The following is a 16,828-nucleotide window of genomic DNA, read 5'->3' on the forward strand; positions in this document are numbered from 1 at the left end:
ACTCTCTCATTACAAGAGGTGCGTAATTACGCTTTGAGCCCTCGGAACTTTGGCACACCTCCACTGTATAATCTGAAGTTCAGCGCTGTCAACCGCACGGTGACGTCCGCAAGACGCTATGAGTCAAGACACAATACGAGGAAATCCCCAAGGCCGAGAAAACGCTGAGAGGCCCCTTTAAATCGACGCTTCCTCAACGCCGTGCCAACAGAGGGAGAGAGAGAAACAGCGCTGATAAACAACAACACGGTTCTCAGAAGCGGCTTTTACCGAATTCAGCTCTTTACTGCGGCCTCAAAGAAACGAAGGTGAGGCCGTATTTTTATATTTAGTCATATTTTAAGCGTATTGTAGAGAAACCGCTGAGTTACTGTTGTTTAGAGACGGGTGGAAAAGCTTTTCTTATTCTGACTATAGCGAGTAGAATGACCGAAGACACGCTTTGTGTCGCTGTGCTGTTGTAGTGGGCAGGAAGGGAGCTGCTACACCTGATAGTAGTAATACAACTGAAAACACGTACGAGTACACGGCTTATTGTAGTGTAAACAGCCGAGAAGTGTTGGGAGACAACTGGCAGAGCTTTTCGCTCTCTCACTCGCGTTTTTTGACAAACGTGTTCACTTTGGTTGACAGGTTTGGCGGACTTCCCTTCTGTAATTTCCAGTATTTAGTCGTCTGTTGCCCATACATTCATCGGTTAATACCATTGCGGAAGTGCGAAGCTTTCCATCACGACACAAAGCTTGGGCTGTGCGGACATCTAGCGGTCAGACACTAAAGGACGCCTCCCAGAGATGTACGGTGCTTCAGGTATCCCCGAGCTCATCCCGCCCAGCGGGCCGCCCAGGCAGCCCGGCCCGGCGGGGCAGTTCAACCCGGGACACCCCCAGGTCAACGGTCACGGTGGCGGGCCCAACCCTCAGAGACTCGGACAGAGGGCACCCAAACTAGGCCAGATCGGTCGGTCCAAGAAAGGTGAGGCTCCATATAGAAGTATGAAGTGATGACCCCACCTACACAGTTTACAATTACACAATGACAGTATAGCAGGCAGCATATGCATTTGTTCTATGCACATATGTAATAAAACATAACAGTAGCAGTAGATATGTCAGAGCTCCTTATTGGCTGTTGAACTGTATTGGATTAGTCATAAATATTTATAAGGTGGATAAAATGTTGCTATTATATTTGTATGTGTGTTTCAGTCAGCAGTGATGTATACAAATAAAGATGTCTCATAGATAATGCAGAACAAGTCAATGGGCAGACATAAGCAAGGTTACAATTAAAGAATTAAGTAAAAACAAATCAAACTCCACTGAAACAAAATCAAGCAACTATAGAAAAAAAAAACCACAAGTAGGCGTGCAGCGATACACTGATTGTGCCTTTCACCGTGATATCTGTAAATGGAAAATTAGGTGTTACAGATAAGTAACTAGTTAGATAAAGAAAGTGACATCACCCTTACGTCTTTAATACAGCGTGACTGTAGCTTAGCCTGGCTAAGATAAAAAGCAGAAAACGTAGCTTAGTGGAAATGGCCTGTGTCAAACAGCTTTTAGGAACATTTGTTTTTAGAGGCAAGCTAGCTGTTTACCCCAATTTCCAGTGGTAATGCTATGCTAAGCTAACTGGCTACCCACAGTGGCTTTATTTTTAACATATAGATACAAGGGTGGTCAATCTTTTTGTCAAATTATTAAAAAAAAAGCAATGTTTGATTTGAACTTACCCTTCTTGCCCCTTTAAATTTCATTTTGCCTAAGTAGCTAATCTCCTGCTTTGTTCTTCTCACCGCAACCGGTCACAGCAGATGGCCCTGCCCCTCTCTGAGCCTGCTTCTGCCAGAGGTTTCTTCCTGTTAAAAGGGAGTTTTTCCTTCCCACTCTCGCCAAAGTGCTTGTTCATAGGGGGTCATATTTTTGTTGTTTTTTTCTCTGTATGTATTATTCTAGGATCTGCCTTACAGTATAAAGCGCCTTGAGGCGACTGTTGTTGTGAGTTGGCACTATAAAAATAAAACTGAACTGAATTGTAGCTAATATGTGATTATTATAATAACTGCTTGTTTGCTTTTTCCTCCTCAGTGGACCTGGATGATGAAGACTTGGATGATATCATGAACAACAACGGGCAGTGCCCTGTATCCCTGTCACCCATCTCCTAAGCTTCACCAAGAAGTGCCAACAAAGAAAACCCCTGGGTCGCCAAACCCACCCCCACACCCTCTGACAGCGATCTTGTCCTTGCTCCTGTCAAGTGTCCTACTGAAGCTTCTTCAAGGCTAAAAAACGGCTCATTTATCGCCTGTTGAAGCCCTGACTGTGTATATAGCGCTTATTTAACTTAACTTTGGTCAGACTGTGAATGAATTCGTATTGCATTGCTCTCTACACTATACCTCGGTAGGTAGTGGACTATCAGGATTTAAGAAAGATTTGAAGGAAGTGTCTATATTTTTTTTCAGAGCTTCTTCTCAAGGGCTACATTTTTAAAGTTGCACTGAGCAAACGGTTAGATGACAAGCATCCTCTCGCCTGCCTGTTTACTGGTGAGGGTTACTGATTACCCGTGGGCTGCTTGTGTTGGAACACAAGCCTGTTAATGTGTATCGGACAGGTGAATTGTTAAGCTTTGGTTGTGCAATGACTATCATTCTCTACTCTCTCACTGATTCAAGTGGTGTACTATTATCCAGTGGATGAAAGCTCGCTAGTTGCTTTAAAAAACAAAAAACAAAGGAGAAAAACTAATGCTAATAATTTATTATTTAAAAAATGAGACACTTTGTTGTGATGTTACGGCATCTGTTTGGTTTTGTTTTTTTACTTGTTTCTGAGCAGGTAACGCTTCAGTCTGTGGGATTTTTATTATGTTTCCAAATGGTGCACTTTGTGGGAATGCCTGTTATGTGCAGTGACATGTTGCAGAATTCTATGCATGAAGCATCAAAACCTGTGACTGGCATCCTGTTATTTAAGGGCTACGTAGTAGACTTTGATAAACCAAACCACCGTTTTGCTCTTCAAATCTGGTAGAGTCAGCGTTTCCCTGAGCTCATTGGTGGTTTTGAGCTGCTGACTCGGCAGTAAACAACAACGGCTTCATAGAGCTTTGTGTGTGTTTCCTAATGCAGGCTTTCCCAGTTTGGCTACATGACTGTGAGGACAATAAAAACAAAATGTGTACAGTAAATGACTTTGATGAAATTGCCAAATGATTCCTGATGCTACATCAGATTGATGCTTAAAGAAATTGACTCTGATTGGCATGCCGACGTGTAAAGGTCAAACTTAATTGTATTTATGTTTATTTATAAAAAAGCTCTAATCTGCTTTGTGAACTACACCCACGTGGTGTGGTAATGTCTTTCAGGTTTAGGTGAACTATTGTGTCAGACTTTATAATTACAGTGTGAGGTCACAGAAACGAGCACCCTCGCTGCAGAGACAATCTTTGGATTTTTTTTAAGCTGGCAGTGGCTCTCTCGGGTTCAGATGGTGTTGTCTATAAAAGGCGGCTCATGTTGATGTCATGTTCCTGTTTTTTGCTGGCTCGTTACTTAATTTGTTGGTGTCATGGGAGCACTGCACCTCACAGCTTGCTCTCTGACTCAAAGATAGTTGTTTTGATCTTTGCATGGAAATAACTTTTCATAAAGCATCCTGGGAAATAAAACATGAATCTTTGTGGAATCTCTGTGTTTCTGTGGTTCAGCTGACTCTGAACTCCTTTTATCACGCAGATAAACTTGCAGCCACTTTATTAGGTACACCTGCTCAACAGCATGTAGACGTGATCAAGATGACCTGCTGAAGTTCAAACAGAGCATCAAAACGGAGAAGAAAGGTGATTTAAGTGGCTTTGAATGTGGGTTGGTTGTTGGTGCCAGACAGGCTGGTCTGAATATTTCAGAAACTGCTGATCTGCTGGCATTTTAACACAACCATCTCTATGGTTTACAGAGAATTGCCAAAGAAGAGTGAGCAACAGTTCTTTGGGTGACAATACCTTGTAGATGTCAGAGTTCATAGGAGAATAGCCAGACTACTTCAAGCTCAAAGGATGCATACAGTAACTCGCATAACATCACTCTAAATGTTTTCATCAATTAGGTGTCTGTAGGAGTAAATTAAGACTCTAAACAACATACTTAAAGCATTAAGAACTCTGATAAAGTTACTAACATTTAGTATCGACTAGTTCATTACTAATAAACTGCTCCCTGAAGGTTATTTAAAGGTTCCACTTAAATGTGTTTTATAAAATGTTCCTTTAAGGTTCTTTAAAAGTTGAAAATGACCACATTCAGAGAAGCTTTGGAAAATGTCACCTCAGGGTTCCCTAAAGGTTCTGAGAATCCTAGCAGATTTTTTTTTTTTTTTTTTTTAAAAGCTGCAAACACACTTCAAAGAACCATTATCCAGTCTTCCATGAAGGTTCTCTAAAGGTTTTACACAACATAAGCTTTGATGAATGTTATGAATGTCTTCAAAAACATTCATGAAATGTCCCCTAAAGGTTACTTTTACTAGTTCAAATGAAACAGAAAGTGCAAAATCTATGAAAAGACTGTCAGTAGAAATGTTACTGTGCTACTGCACTGGAGAAAACAACCATATAACCAGTTTGATGGACCATGACACAGTTAACAATGTTGCATTATCTTTATTATTTAAGTACTGATGGACATGTTAAAAATATTCTTTCATATATTTTCCATGGTGCTGTTATCTGCTAAAAGTATATAAACCTATGGCATTTACAAACATAGAACCAACTGTTCAGAACATTTAAAAAACACTAAATTGTGAAAGCTACAAGAAGCTACAGTGAACTAACAATCGTGCAAATCTACACGAGTAAAGACCTACAGTTGACAAAATAAATAGTTGCAGTTTAACCTCAGTGGCTGATAGAAAGGCCAATAGAGCGATAATGGCGTGATGACTACAACATCAGATATTTTATATCTGAACAGGCTTTGTAACATGCTGGTATGAAAAGCTGTGGGGAGTCCTGTAGCAAGTGGCCTGTGTCATCGCAGTGTGTGAAATCACACCCTGCTCATTGTGACATCTATTTTGGTACTAACAGTTGATATAAAATGCTGTATTGTCACCGTGTTCCTGTGTTGGACAGCGTGTTGACTTGCAGACTACTCACCAAACTGTAATTGATTACTTTCAATTACATGGCAAATGCTAATGAATGCTGGTTCTAACATGAGGGCGCAAGTATTGGCTATAACCCACCATTTAGGCTGCAATTCAAGAGCTAGCCCAAGAGGGTTTGTCTATTAAGTCAGGACATCCAATTATAATGTATTTGTGAAGACTACTTGTAAACAATGGAGGAATGTATGGATTGGGTGAGAGACATCCGTCATTAAACAATTGAGGGTGCTGCTTAATAATCAAAGGGTCATCAAAGGCCTGAACACAAAGTAAAGAAAGTCTTTTTTCAGTACTTCCTGCCTCCATGTGATTCACAATCATCCATACATCTTCGGTTTTCCGCCTCGCTGATGCTGAAGAGGATCATTCTCCTCAGCTTCTTTTAAAGTTCCTGGCTACATGGTTGGGGAATCTCAGACATATTCCTTAGTGCTGCTTGGAGGGCCTGAGCGGGTACTGCCGATGGCTGGGTACTTGGACACTTGCTTCTTCCTTGGACAAGAAGCAGCCAACATGGTCCCACCTAAGACATCTAGGAGAGAACCGCCCCACGCGATGAAGATGGCCGCACCAAACTCAAACCTGGAAAGACAAGGCAACCCCAATCCTCAGCTTCAATATTACGAACAAAGGCAAAACTGATGTGTTAATAAAGTAACCTGCACTGGTGTCATTTATGCAGTTGTTATGTTTCAAAAGCAAGTAGTGCATCAATGCAAAGAGAGTAAGAGAAAGAACATATAGTATGAAAATAGCATTAAATCACAAGATTGGCGTTTTTAAGGGTTTTTTTAAGGGATAATAGACATGGACTGTCCCCAGAGCTCTGTAAGCCGGAGTGAGAGATAAAAAAAAACAAAAAACTTTTCTACTATGAGCCTCATTCACCCAGTAGCATAAACACAGATTTAGTTTGAGCTGATCAGATGACATCCAGATTTTTATGTCACATAACTAGCTTATCACTGCTGTAAAAGAATAAAATGCACTGTTCTCTCACACCAGTTTTAGCTACAGTACTAAAGGAAAAACAATTTTTATGCATAATAATACATAAATAATACATAAATCATAATAACAGTAAAACAGAAAAAAAGAAGAAATGGGTGCTTTTAGATTGCTTACTTGGTGTTGACTGGAGTGTAGGGATTATAGAAAGCCCTGATGACATTGTGAGCAAACCAGGAGCACGCTACGATAGCACACAGCCCTGCAAGATCAAAAGTCGATCAACACATCGTCAAAGCCAGAAAAAGCCCAGCCAGGCTTTTATTCCCTTTATACAGTCACCAGGCAGCTAGCTATTGACTCCAGAACAATTAGCTTTTAGTGTTTCTGTTCTCTTCAGAGCCAGTTAGAGCTCTGATCTTAGATTCAGTGCCAGGATTCATTCATTCTAATGACCTCTGGAGGGCCAGAGAAGATCAGTGGGTAGAAAGCTTTTTGGAGTGGGGATCAAACCTCCTCCCACCTACTGTATGATGTGCAGGACATCTAGGCAATTGTGCTTTGATGGAATTACATAAATGGATTCCATTATTTATTGGATCACAGGAAGCTATTACACTGAATGTGTATGTTTTATACAATATAGTGATGAAATACTTACAAACACAAATCAGTGACAATCATCCCTTTTAAATATATTTGGAAAGGAAGACAACAATATTAGCATGTTCTTCCAGCAAGCTTGTGTTGAGTGTTGCTTTGAGTTATTGTAACATATCTACTATTTGTAATGCTTCACGTCAACCAGGACATGGATGGAAAGGTAAATGTTAAAATGTAGTTTTTCCCTGAACATTAACTATAATAGTGTCATTCATTTCTTGGTGCAAAAACAAACGTTTGGGTTTAAACGGGCTATTTTACAATTAGCCGTCTCATATGGTAGCTAGCAAAGCTGCAGTACGTTATCTGGAAAGCTAATTCAAAGCTAATTCACCACACATTCACCAAATATCCAACAACTGTCTTCACGAATATTAGCATGCTCTTCACGAATATTAGCATGCTAACTGGCTAAACCAAGATAGTTAATATGGTAAAGACTCTACCCAACATCAGCATTTAAAACGTTTGCAACGTTAAAAATATTTAAACGTTGTAAAAAGTACACTTTTTCCTGATCAGACGTGTTTCACAAGGTTCTGTAAATAGCTTTAATAACTGACACATGTGCTAAAGCTCAGAAAACACAACAGCAAGCTTTTAAGATAAAGGTTTCTGAATAAAATTAGCAAGTCGTCTGCATTATTGGTAATGCCAAAGTACTCTGAAGATTTATTTTTCTCATCAGGTAATGCTGTAGCATGACAGATTACTTTTTATTGGAGGTAATCTTATAATGTAACAAGATATTTTTCAAAGCTAAATTACCCTGCACAACATCATTGTATTACCATACATGACCCTATGTGAAAACCTTTGGATGATATAACATTTTGACAGTTTAAATCTTACACCAATCAGTCATATATATCTATATACCTATATTATTATGTTATTGCTAATATATATTTTGTAATATATCTATATCATGGCTAAAGCACTTCTGGATGGATGCAAACTGCATTTTGTTGCCTTGTACTTGTGACATGTGCAATGACAATAAAGTTGAATTCTATTCTGTTCTATTCTATTCACTGGTCTTTGCCAAATTAGGTTCTTTGGTAAGCTCCCTCACCTCCCACTAACAGGATGATGCCTCCTGTCATGGCAATGCGGGCCTTGCGTAGTCTGTCACTTCCTCCACAAGTGGTGCACTTCATTCCCATGCAGGCTACACCCAGACCTGCAATGGAAACAATGATGCCAACTATCATCAGGGCACGAGTGGCCTGGAGCGAACCTGGAGCAGAGGAAGAGAAAGAAAGGCAACAGAAAACGATGAAGCAGAGGAAATGTAACAGAACAGTGTGGAGCCTGAGAATAAATGACCTTTTGTGTTGTGGAATGTGGGTGTGCATTTTAAGAAAATAATTTGTTTTGTTTCATACAGTAATGTCTAAAAAATACTAAACTAAAATGAGACCATTTATAATAATCCTGTTGTTAAAGTGCAAATGAGGAGTCACAAAACAGAACATAATAAAGACTAACAAACAGCCTCCAACATATCAAGGAGGCTTTATGTGGCTGTCCAGGTTGTGAATTACATTTGCATTAGCCTGTGAAGACATTTTAATGTGAGCTTTTCCTGGAAGGGAAACCATGGGATACACATGAGCACACATAAACAGTATGAAGGAACACATCTTACACCCTCGAATGTCTTCCCTTTGAGGAGGCCCGTGGAAACATTGCTGTCATGATTCTCATCTGTCAGTGCCCCCCCCCCACACACACACACACACACACTATAAACCTATCACAGGGTGAGACCCCTTTTGCCTCTCCCCCCTGTCCACCTACGGTAGAACCAGTCTGTGCCAGTCTAGGCCATCCCTGCTCTGCCCAAACAAACAAAACCTTTTGCAGTGAGGGAGTGATGGGTGGAGAGAGGCAGGGGAGAGGAGGATGCAGAAACAGAATATAAATCAGTGGGAAATGCCAAGCAACAGGGCCATTATACAGTAAAATGAGAGCAGAGAAGGATACACTGTATCCTGGCTTGGAGTGTCTGCTGTTTCACATATGCTAATAATGTTTGGCCGTGTGATTACACTCTACAATGGGACGCTTGTAGGACACTGTAGCTTTTCTTGTTCTCAAAAAAAAAAAACCAGCTAAATTATCTCATAATAAATAAAGTTGTATACCTTTTATACACCATGTACAATGATAGATTTTGTATAAGGCCATTATGCATTTGGTTAGCTCTGTTTTTATCTTATAGGTTGCGGTGGGTGGCTGTAGCTCAGGAGGGAGGTAGAGCAGGTGCTCTGCTGATTGGAAGGTTCATGGTTTGATCCCTGACTCTCCAAGCCTGCATGCCAGTGAAGGCCGCTAACCCCAAGTTGTTCTCTGTCACAGTGTTCACATAAGATGCACATGTGTTTTCTATGCACATAAGAGCACAGAAAACAGTGAATGAGTGAACACTGAGTGCTCCAGGAGAGTAGAAAAGTGCTATATAAGAATCAGAGAATGTATCCTCTGGTATTTTATTGTGTAGGGTGTTTATCCTGAAAGGTGTCTTAGAAATAACATTTTAATTACATAGTAAAAATGGTAAATGGCCTGTATTTGTATAATAAAGCTTTACGCTTTAGTAAACCAATTCAGGCCACTTTTCTCAGTGTTGGTATAATTAGACAAACCATTTTTCTTTCTCTTTCTTTCTGTTTTGTTGTTGTTGTTTTTGGTTTTTTTGTTTTTTGTTTTGTGTTTTTTGGGTTTTTTTTTTTTGGGGGGGGGGGGGGGGGGGGTGTGACCTCAAAAACCGATTCAGAGACAGATACAGAGAACAGCCTGAGGCCATCATCATTTCAGCTAATACAGCATGACAGCATTACAACAAACCACTGAAGTGGGCCAACACACACCCATCACGCACAGCTTTAGTATCCACAGTGTGTTATCCTTCATTTAAGAATGTGTCCTGTACTAACTATAACAGCAGATGTGAAAACATTTACATTTTTCATCATCATCAGTAAAGAAGCAGCACTGTCTGTCAGTTTTTTTGCTTGTTTTTTCTTTTTGTAGCCAGCTTACAAACAGAGGTCACGTCTCTTCCTGTGAGTTTGAAGATATCGAGTATTTAAATCATTTTTTTCTGTACTTGTTCTTGGGAAGCTACAGTTGAGGTATGAAAGAGATTATTTTGGCAGCAGCCACTCCTGCACTGTTTGCACCATATGTGATATTCTACAGCTGGGGTGTCGGACTCAGTTTCACAAAGAGACACGCTGGGAATTAAAAATGTAATTCATAACTGTAATAAAAAAATAAAAAATCCCCTCATTATATCAGTAATTAACATCCTTCTTGTATACAATTGGAGTCACATCCATTTATTTGACATTAAAGTCAACATGTGAATACAAAAACTTGATATGACAACTATATTCAAAAATAAAATAGAAATTGGATCATGTATTTTACATGTATCATAGCGCAAAGGTATACCTTTCAGTGTGAAAAACCTTTAAATTTATTGTTTTGTGACCTGAGGCAGCTGGAAAATTTGCTTAAAATTAGCATCTGGCTGGATTTGGCCCTCCAGCCATGAGTTTGACCACATGTGTTCTAAAGGATCTCTGTGGTGATGCAGGGCTCAGGTTCATTCCTGGAGCAAATGGCATGTGGTTAAAAAAGGTTTTCCTAGAACGTGCCAGTGTGTTGTTTCCTTTTAAAAGTTAAAGTCATTTTCCTCTTTTTTAAACTTTCCATATAAAATGATGACTAGACAAGACAATAAACAAGGACTACTTAATAATGATTTGTGATGAGCAGGTTGCACCTGCAGGAACTAAACCTGTTCAGTGGTTTTTTTAAACCAAGGGGGTAAAAATGCGCCACTTACTGTCGAGCTGAAGGATGGAGTCGTAGATTTTACACTGGAGCTGCCCGGTACTTTGGAAAGCGCACGACATCCAGAGTCCCTGGTACATGGCTACAGCTGTGATGATGTTGTCTCCGATGTACGCGGACATCTTCCATTGCGGCAGGATAGTCCCGATGATCAGACCGACAATACCTATTAATGATAGGAAAAATCCCAGCAGCTGGATCCCGGAGTTGGCCATGCTCTTAATGAACCTCTAACAGGATCCGGTGTTCGTTTCACTTTGCTCGAGTTACAGAACTTCTAAAGTGTCTATTAGTCAGGAAATGATGCAAAAGTCGCAGGTAGTGTCCGTGTCCGTGCAGAAGTGTGTGGCGGGGGTCTTTAGTTGGGGATGGGCATCTAAGTTGCTGGTGATGATGGAAGTGGGTGTGTAATTATCATGCCCGCTGATGCATGGAGTCGCAGTTTTCTGTGCTCTGCTGGGAAATGCCCCCACCGCTTCCAGCAAAGCCACAGGTCGTCTTTCAACCCGACAATTCGTCTCTGTGAATTCCTGCGCTGTTCAGCTGCCATCACTCAGGATGAGTAGTCTGAAGTCAACGTTAGTTTTGTTTTGTTTTTTTGTTTTTTTAAACCTAACTTCTCAACGTTAGTATGAGACTGAAAGGACATATTGAAGCGTCAAATAACATAAAAAACACTGTTGAACATTTTCTAAGAAAGTTATTAAAGATCAAAACAGGAACAAATATGTGACAGGCTGCTGAATGTGCTCTTTCTGCTTATGTATGTCAGTGTGTGCAGGTGTATGTTGGAGACACAATTTGATGATATGACTCAAACCTATAGTAAGTTTAACTGTAAGAGTTAAATGTACCATTGTGTAGCAGTTGTACCTGAAGGTGTCTTGGCCTTGCTTTATTTAAAACAATGTTTTAAGTAAATTCTTTACAGAAGTATGCAGTGCATGCAAGAAGTACCAAAACATACCCAAAGAGGAACCTTGCTCTCACTCAACAAAACAATTAAAGCTTCATAGCGGCATCTACTATGTCTGAAAAAAGGAAGCCTTGAGAAATGTGTGACCTTAGTCTGAATGACGAGAGAAAATTATGTTTCTTTATTGATGAGGATTTCCCATCTCGCTGTATTTATCAGGTCTTTCCTTACTGCTGTCAGACCCCAAAACAAGGACTTCACTGCTGACCAAACACACAGATCCACACTTGTGCAATAGCACTAAGTGCAATTCTCTTTTTTTTGACAACTTTGTATTTCATTCTATATATAGTATATATATAGTATCTTATTCTTGTTATCTTATCCTATTCTAGTGTTTTAGGTTATCTTATCTTATCTTATCTTATCTTATCTAAAAAGGGCAAGAACTGCAAATCCTAAACTTCAATTCACTGCAGTCTGTGTTGACATGTGGCTCACCCAAACGTTTAATCACAACTCATATCACCACAAAAGCGGAAAATTAAGTATTTTCCTTAAATTTACATGACTTCACTTTGATTTTTAATCTTGTTTACGCGATTCTCCATCCACAGCTTTGACTTCCAAATTAACTTCTTTCCTACTTACAGTGAGATAGAAGCTTATCACAGCAGGTAGCTGTACATGATTGCCCCAGATGTCCTCACTGACACAGCCCCAAAGGGATTTGTGTTTCCTGCTGGAATCAAACCTTTTACTTGTTAAACTAATGTGTTCAACACCACGCTAATGAGGTCAGGATTGAAAAGAAGCTAAAAAAAAAAGAGGAATAACCAGTAGGTTAAGAATATAAAAAGAAGAAAGTCCACATGGGGCAGTTTCATACAAAAAAGGAAAATTCATCGAAACAGAAGAATATCTAATCAGAAAAGTTAGCAGAAGAGCATGCACTTCATGTTTGGAGAACTTCTCAGGACTTTTGTAGCCTTACATGTTAAAGATAATTACTAGTACAATTATAATAAGTAATGAAAAAATCATACATATAAAAAACATTAAAAACTGGCCTTTTAATTACTTCCAACAATGGCCAATCCAAACTTTGTTTGGACTCAAATAATGTCACAAATGTACATTTATTAAATTTCAAAAAACTTTTCATGGGGGTTCTTAATAATATATCATAATATATGTATTCTCTTAGGTCCACTTAACATACCAGTTTTAGCCACTTCCTTTTGTGAATGGACAGAAACCAAGAGACAATAGCACGTATTGTCCGGGTCAGATGTCAGGGTCAGCACTGCAGTGTGTATGACTTCAAGCTGGGGATAAACAATAGCCCTACAGTAAAGGGAAAGGAAGTAATAACCCATAAGCCTGGAGGAAGTTATTCCCACTGCCAGGTTAATGGGAATGTGCTCACCTACTGGCTGGATTACCTATTTAAGATGTAATGAGGCTTTTCAGATTGCTCTCGCAGCTCTGTTACCCCCCTTACTCGGCCTTCCTCTGAACTTTACATTTTGTCACGTTCTCGCCCTTTCTGCCCACTTTAAACCACCTCATAACTCTTTTCTTCTCTACTGTATCCTGGCCTCAGGGCTCTGCTGTTAAGACCACCAAATGCTTCACTGTTGCTGGGGAGGAATGAACACATAAAGAATCTCTCTGTTTCTCTCTTCTATACAGTAGAAGCTGATGAGGAGGAGGAGGATGAGGCAGGAGGTTTTTAGGGGTGGAAGACAAACATCTGAAAAGGTGAGCGCTGGGTGATACGTGGAAGAGGAAGATGAGCGGGAAGACGGTTAGGGGCTCAGCACTAGCAGTGCTGTTGCTACTGGTAACCTGATTTATATGATGTCCTCTTGGCTGCTTTTCCACCCAGGTCTTGGACTGCAAAGAACAAAAAATAAAAGGAAGAACATTGCTCTTTCCACCCCTCTTCTCTATCTCCTCCTTTCTCTTTTACTACTTTCTTTTTTTAAAAGCGTAAACACACATTCGTCTTGCCGGTTTAGCCGTTGCTCAAAGCTCAATAGGAGGTGAAGAAGAAAACAGCTAAATCAGACCAACAAGGGGCACTAACAACATTCTCTCAGGGGCCCTCCCTCCTGTTACTGAGGCCTTGCTTGGGTCTGAAGTGAGCAAGTGGAGTGCAAATCCCATGATTAAACTCTAAGTGCCCTTGGAAGTCACTGAGGCATTAGCAATAAAACACAGTGGGCCCACAGCTTTTCCCTGAAAGGCTCTCAGTGCATAAATGAGGGGATGGCGCCTGTCTCTACATGTCCCCTCTCTTCTCCACCTTCAGTTTCCTTATACAAGAAGTCTCGGCTTTTGTGCAACAGCAGGACAGGACAAATAGATTGTGTTCTTGGTCTTGTGGACTTCTATTTTGTCTTCCCTTGTAGGTAGCACGACATGAAAGAGACACTGTTTTCTCTTAGGAGCTGCATTCTTAACAGAAACATTTTCAGACAGTTATCTGCAGGATGTACAGAGCCTTATCAGCAGGAGGATTTGAAGAAGAGGGGCATCCTTTTCTCAGTTTTATATCTCTCCTGTGCATTTTAGGTAGAACACATACGTGGTCACTGTTAACTGTGTAATGTGTGCACTAAAGTTTTGAAAAATTCTTGACAATGAATGACAATTGAATGATTAGAAAGCTAGATTAGTTTGTCTTTAAACTGTACTTGCAAGATCCAGAATGTGCTGATTTTCTAAAAGTACACACTGCTATATGAAAACTGTAAGCTGTGTTTCCAGTGGTTTTGCCTTTATTTTATTACTACAAATATACTACAACAAATTTCAGGAGAAGTTAACTGAAGGGCATTCTGATACTAAAACTGAATCCAACAGGCTAAAACCTTCTCAACTGCCAAATCTTAGTCAGCACGACCATGAATTTAAAACCGACTCTAACATATTTTTAGTTGAGGTCATATTGGCAACAGTACAACAACAACAAAAAGCTATGCTGAGTTGGGACTGTGGACTGAGCAAACTCTCCTGTTAAAGTGAAACTAACTCTATACTCAAGTCATGTTTATAGCCTCTACACTTCACTTTATTCCTTTACAGAATATGTCTTGTTGACTGTGGAGATGAGTCTCAGTTTTAAAAGGTTTTTTTAAAGGCACATTCTTATTGAATATGATTACAGTAGTTCAACTTGAAAGTAACTAAAACTTGATTATCAAACAATCTGTCCAAAACTGAATTAGTAGGACGTTTCTAAGGAGACATGCATTGGAAAACTGCTTAACTAACATTATCTCAACAATAATCATTAGTTGTTGGTTTAACCCTCATCCATCTGTCATATATATGTATGTATGTGTGGGGTCCATGGGGGCGTTTGCTGTGAGAAGCAAAATAATAACAAAAGCAAAACTTATTTCTTCCCAAAGCATCATTGATAATGCAACTAATGTCATTAGTTTTGCCCATTATGCAAAATGAAAATATATTTAATGCAACTTGCAGCTTTTTATCAGGCAATGTTACCACTTCTGTGGTTTTCTGTCATTTTAAATATGTTTGTGATTTATATGATGAACCAGTCGAGGTAATTTTGACCCCAATATAAAATAACTGAAATAACCACAGAAATTAGCAAAATAAACACCAGGCAGCGCACATATGTAATCTTGGTCCTGGGTCTGTCCTGGAGCTGTCTCACCACCTCCTGGGACATGGCCAAAACATCTCACCCAGGAGGCATCCTGTGCAGATGGCCATACCACCTCAACTGGCTCCTTTCTATGTGGAGTAGAAGTGGCTTTACTCTACTCTGAGTCCCAAACGACCAAACTCCTAACCCTCGCCTACTGCCCCAGTGCAAGCTAGAAGTCATGACTTGACAAAGCCAACGGAACCACATCATTTGTCTGCAAATATTATGAACAGAGTTTTTATTTTCTGTGGCTGTAAAGGGACAAGAAACAATCTAATTAGACTAAAGCTAGCCAGACGGAATGGGCAGTTGTAGTATTTTCCGCATGCTATGCTAGCAATGAAAAAAGGAGCAAATAGTTTCAACCTTCCTGTCTGTGAATCAGGGGCAAAGGAAACTCTTTGGTTAACTAGATCTTCCAACAGCGTACTTGTCAGTCAGCAGGTGGAGGTTTCCTAACTCCTAGAAAGGTCATTGCTGCTCAGAGTAAACATGCAATGTAGCAGTATCTGCTCTCCTTTTCATGTGTGGTATGACCGAGGCATGCTGCAGCTCTCACAGGTACAGTAGATCCAGCATTGTCTCCCACTTCCCATCCAGGTAATGAAGTCAGCAATGAAGTCTTTCTTTTTTTAAAAATGACTGTCAGTGTGCACCTAGTCCCCTGGACACGGTGTGTTAATTTAGAGCCCATGACAAATATTAAGTAAACAAATACTTCCGTTTATTAAAACTGCAGAGGTGGAATTGGGTGCTTTCAACTGGGGTCCCCTGGCACCTCAAAACATTTGTATTTGTAAAAAGCACTAAGCAAAGCAGGAATAGAAAACAATGATTTCACGGCACTGACAAAATCATAAAAATCGGAATGATAGAAAAAAAAACACGTGCGAGATATTACGAAAATATTCCTGTAGGGTTTGGGGTGTATGGACCCCAGTGATTCGGATTAGGGCTAAAGAAATATGCTAAAATAGTTAAACTCTTTGCATCTAACCCTTCCTCCCTTCCTTCCACAGAGAACATAATAAACTGAGCATTCTGTATTTTCTATAAATATGTTTTCCTTCTTTATCTAGTCTTATGAACCTTTAGAATATTAAAAGTATTAAAGTGACATACTCTTCCTCTTCACCAATATAAATTAGTCATACATTTCTGGTTAAGGTAAATAAAAAATACAAAAATTATCATTAATGCTAGATAAATGATTTAAACACTACAGAGTCAAATGTACTTATTTGGGTTTTAGGAAAATTGCACTGTGTTAAAAGCATAGTTTGCACCATTCATAAGTACAGAGCACATATATATCTTAATATTTAGTTGTAGTTAAAAATTAAATATTCTTAAATTATACATGCAAAGGCATAAGCAAAAACACGCCTCTTTAAAAATACCTTTCTTTCCTCAGCAGTGACTCTATCTTTGAACATTATGTCACTGCCCTCTACTGCTAAAAGTTCAACATTACAGTCCCAGAATCTGACCAAAGATACATGTCAAAGGGCAACATAGTCAAAAGCTACTACTGTATTTCAAATTACATTAAACATGAGTGTT

The 16,828-nt window shown here is 39.6% G+C and overlaps 2 protein-coding genes across 2 annotated transcripts; one reads left to right on the forward strand and one right to left on the reverse strand.

The window, feature by feature from the left end:
- Positions 1–3,701, forward strand: LOC309702994 (uncharacterized protein). The gene is made up of 3 exons (XM_082527698.1): positions 1–308; positions 634–975; positions 2,094–3,701. The coding sequence occupies exons 2-3, from the start codon at positions 795–797 to the stop codon at positions 2,171–2,173; spliced, it is 261 nt and encodes an 86-aa protein (XP_082383824.1). The 5' UTR covers positions 1–308; positions 634–794; the 3' UTR covers positions 2,174–3,701.
- Positions 3,702–4,668: 967 nt separating this feature from the next.
- On the reverse strand, positions 4,669–11,203 carry cldn7a (claudin 7a). Its single transcript, XM_082526003.1, has 4 exons — positions 10,654–11,203; positions 7,870–8,034; positions 6,309–6,393; positions 4,669–5,765 (listed from the first exon to the last, which is right to left on the reverse strand). Exons 1-4 carry the CDS (start codon positions 10,874–10,876, stop codon positions 5,597–5,599), a joined length of 642 nt encoding a protein of 213 aa, XP_082382129.1. The 5' UTR covers positions 10,877–11,203; the 3' UTR covers positions 4,669–5,596.
- Positions 11,204–16,828: the final 5,625 nt, after the last annotated feature.

Source organism: Aulonocara stuartgranti, assembly GCF_965226115.1.
Source record: "Aulonocara stuartgranti genome assembly, chromosome: 3".
Taxonomy (NCBI): Eukaryota; Metazoa; Chordata; class Actinopteri; order Cichliformes; family Cichlidae; genus Aulonocara; species Aulonocara stuartgranti.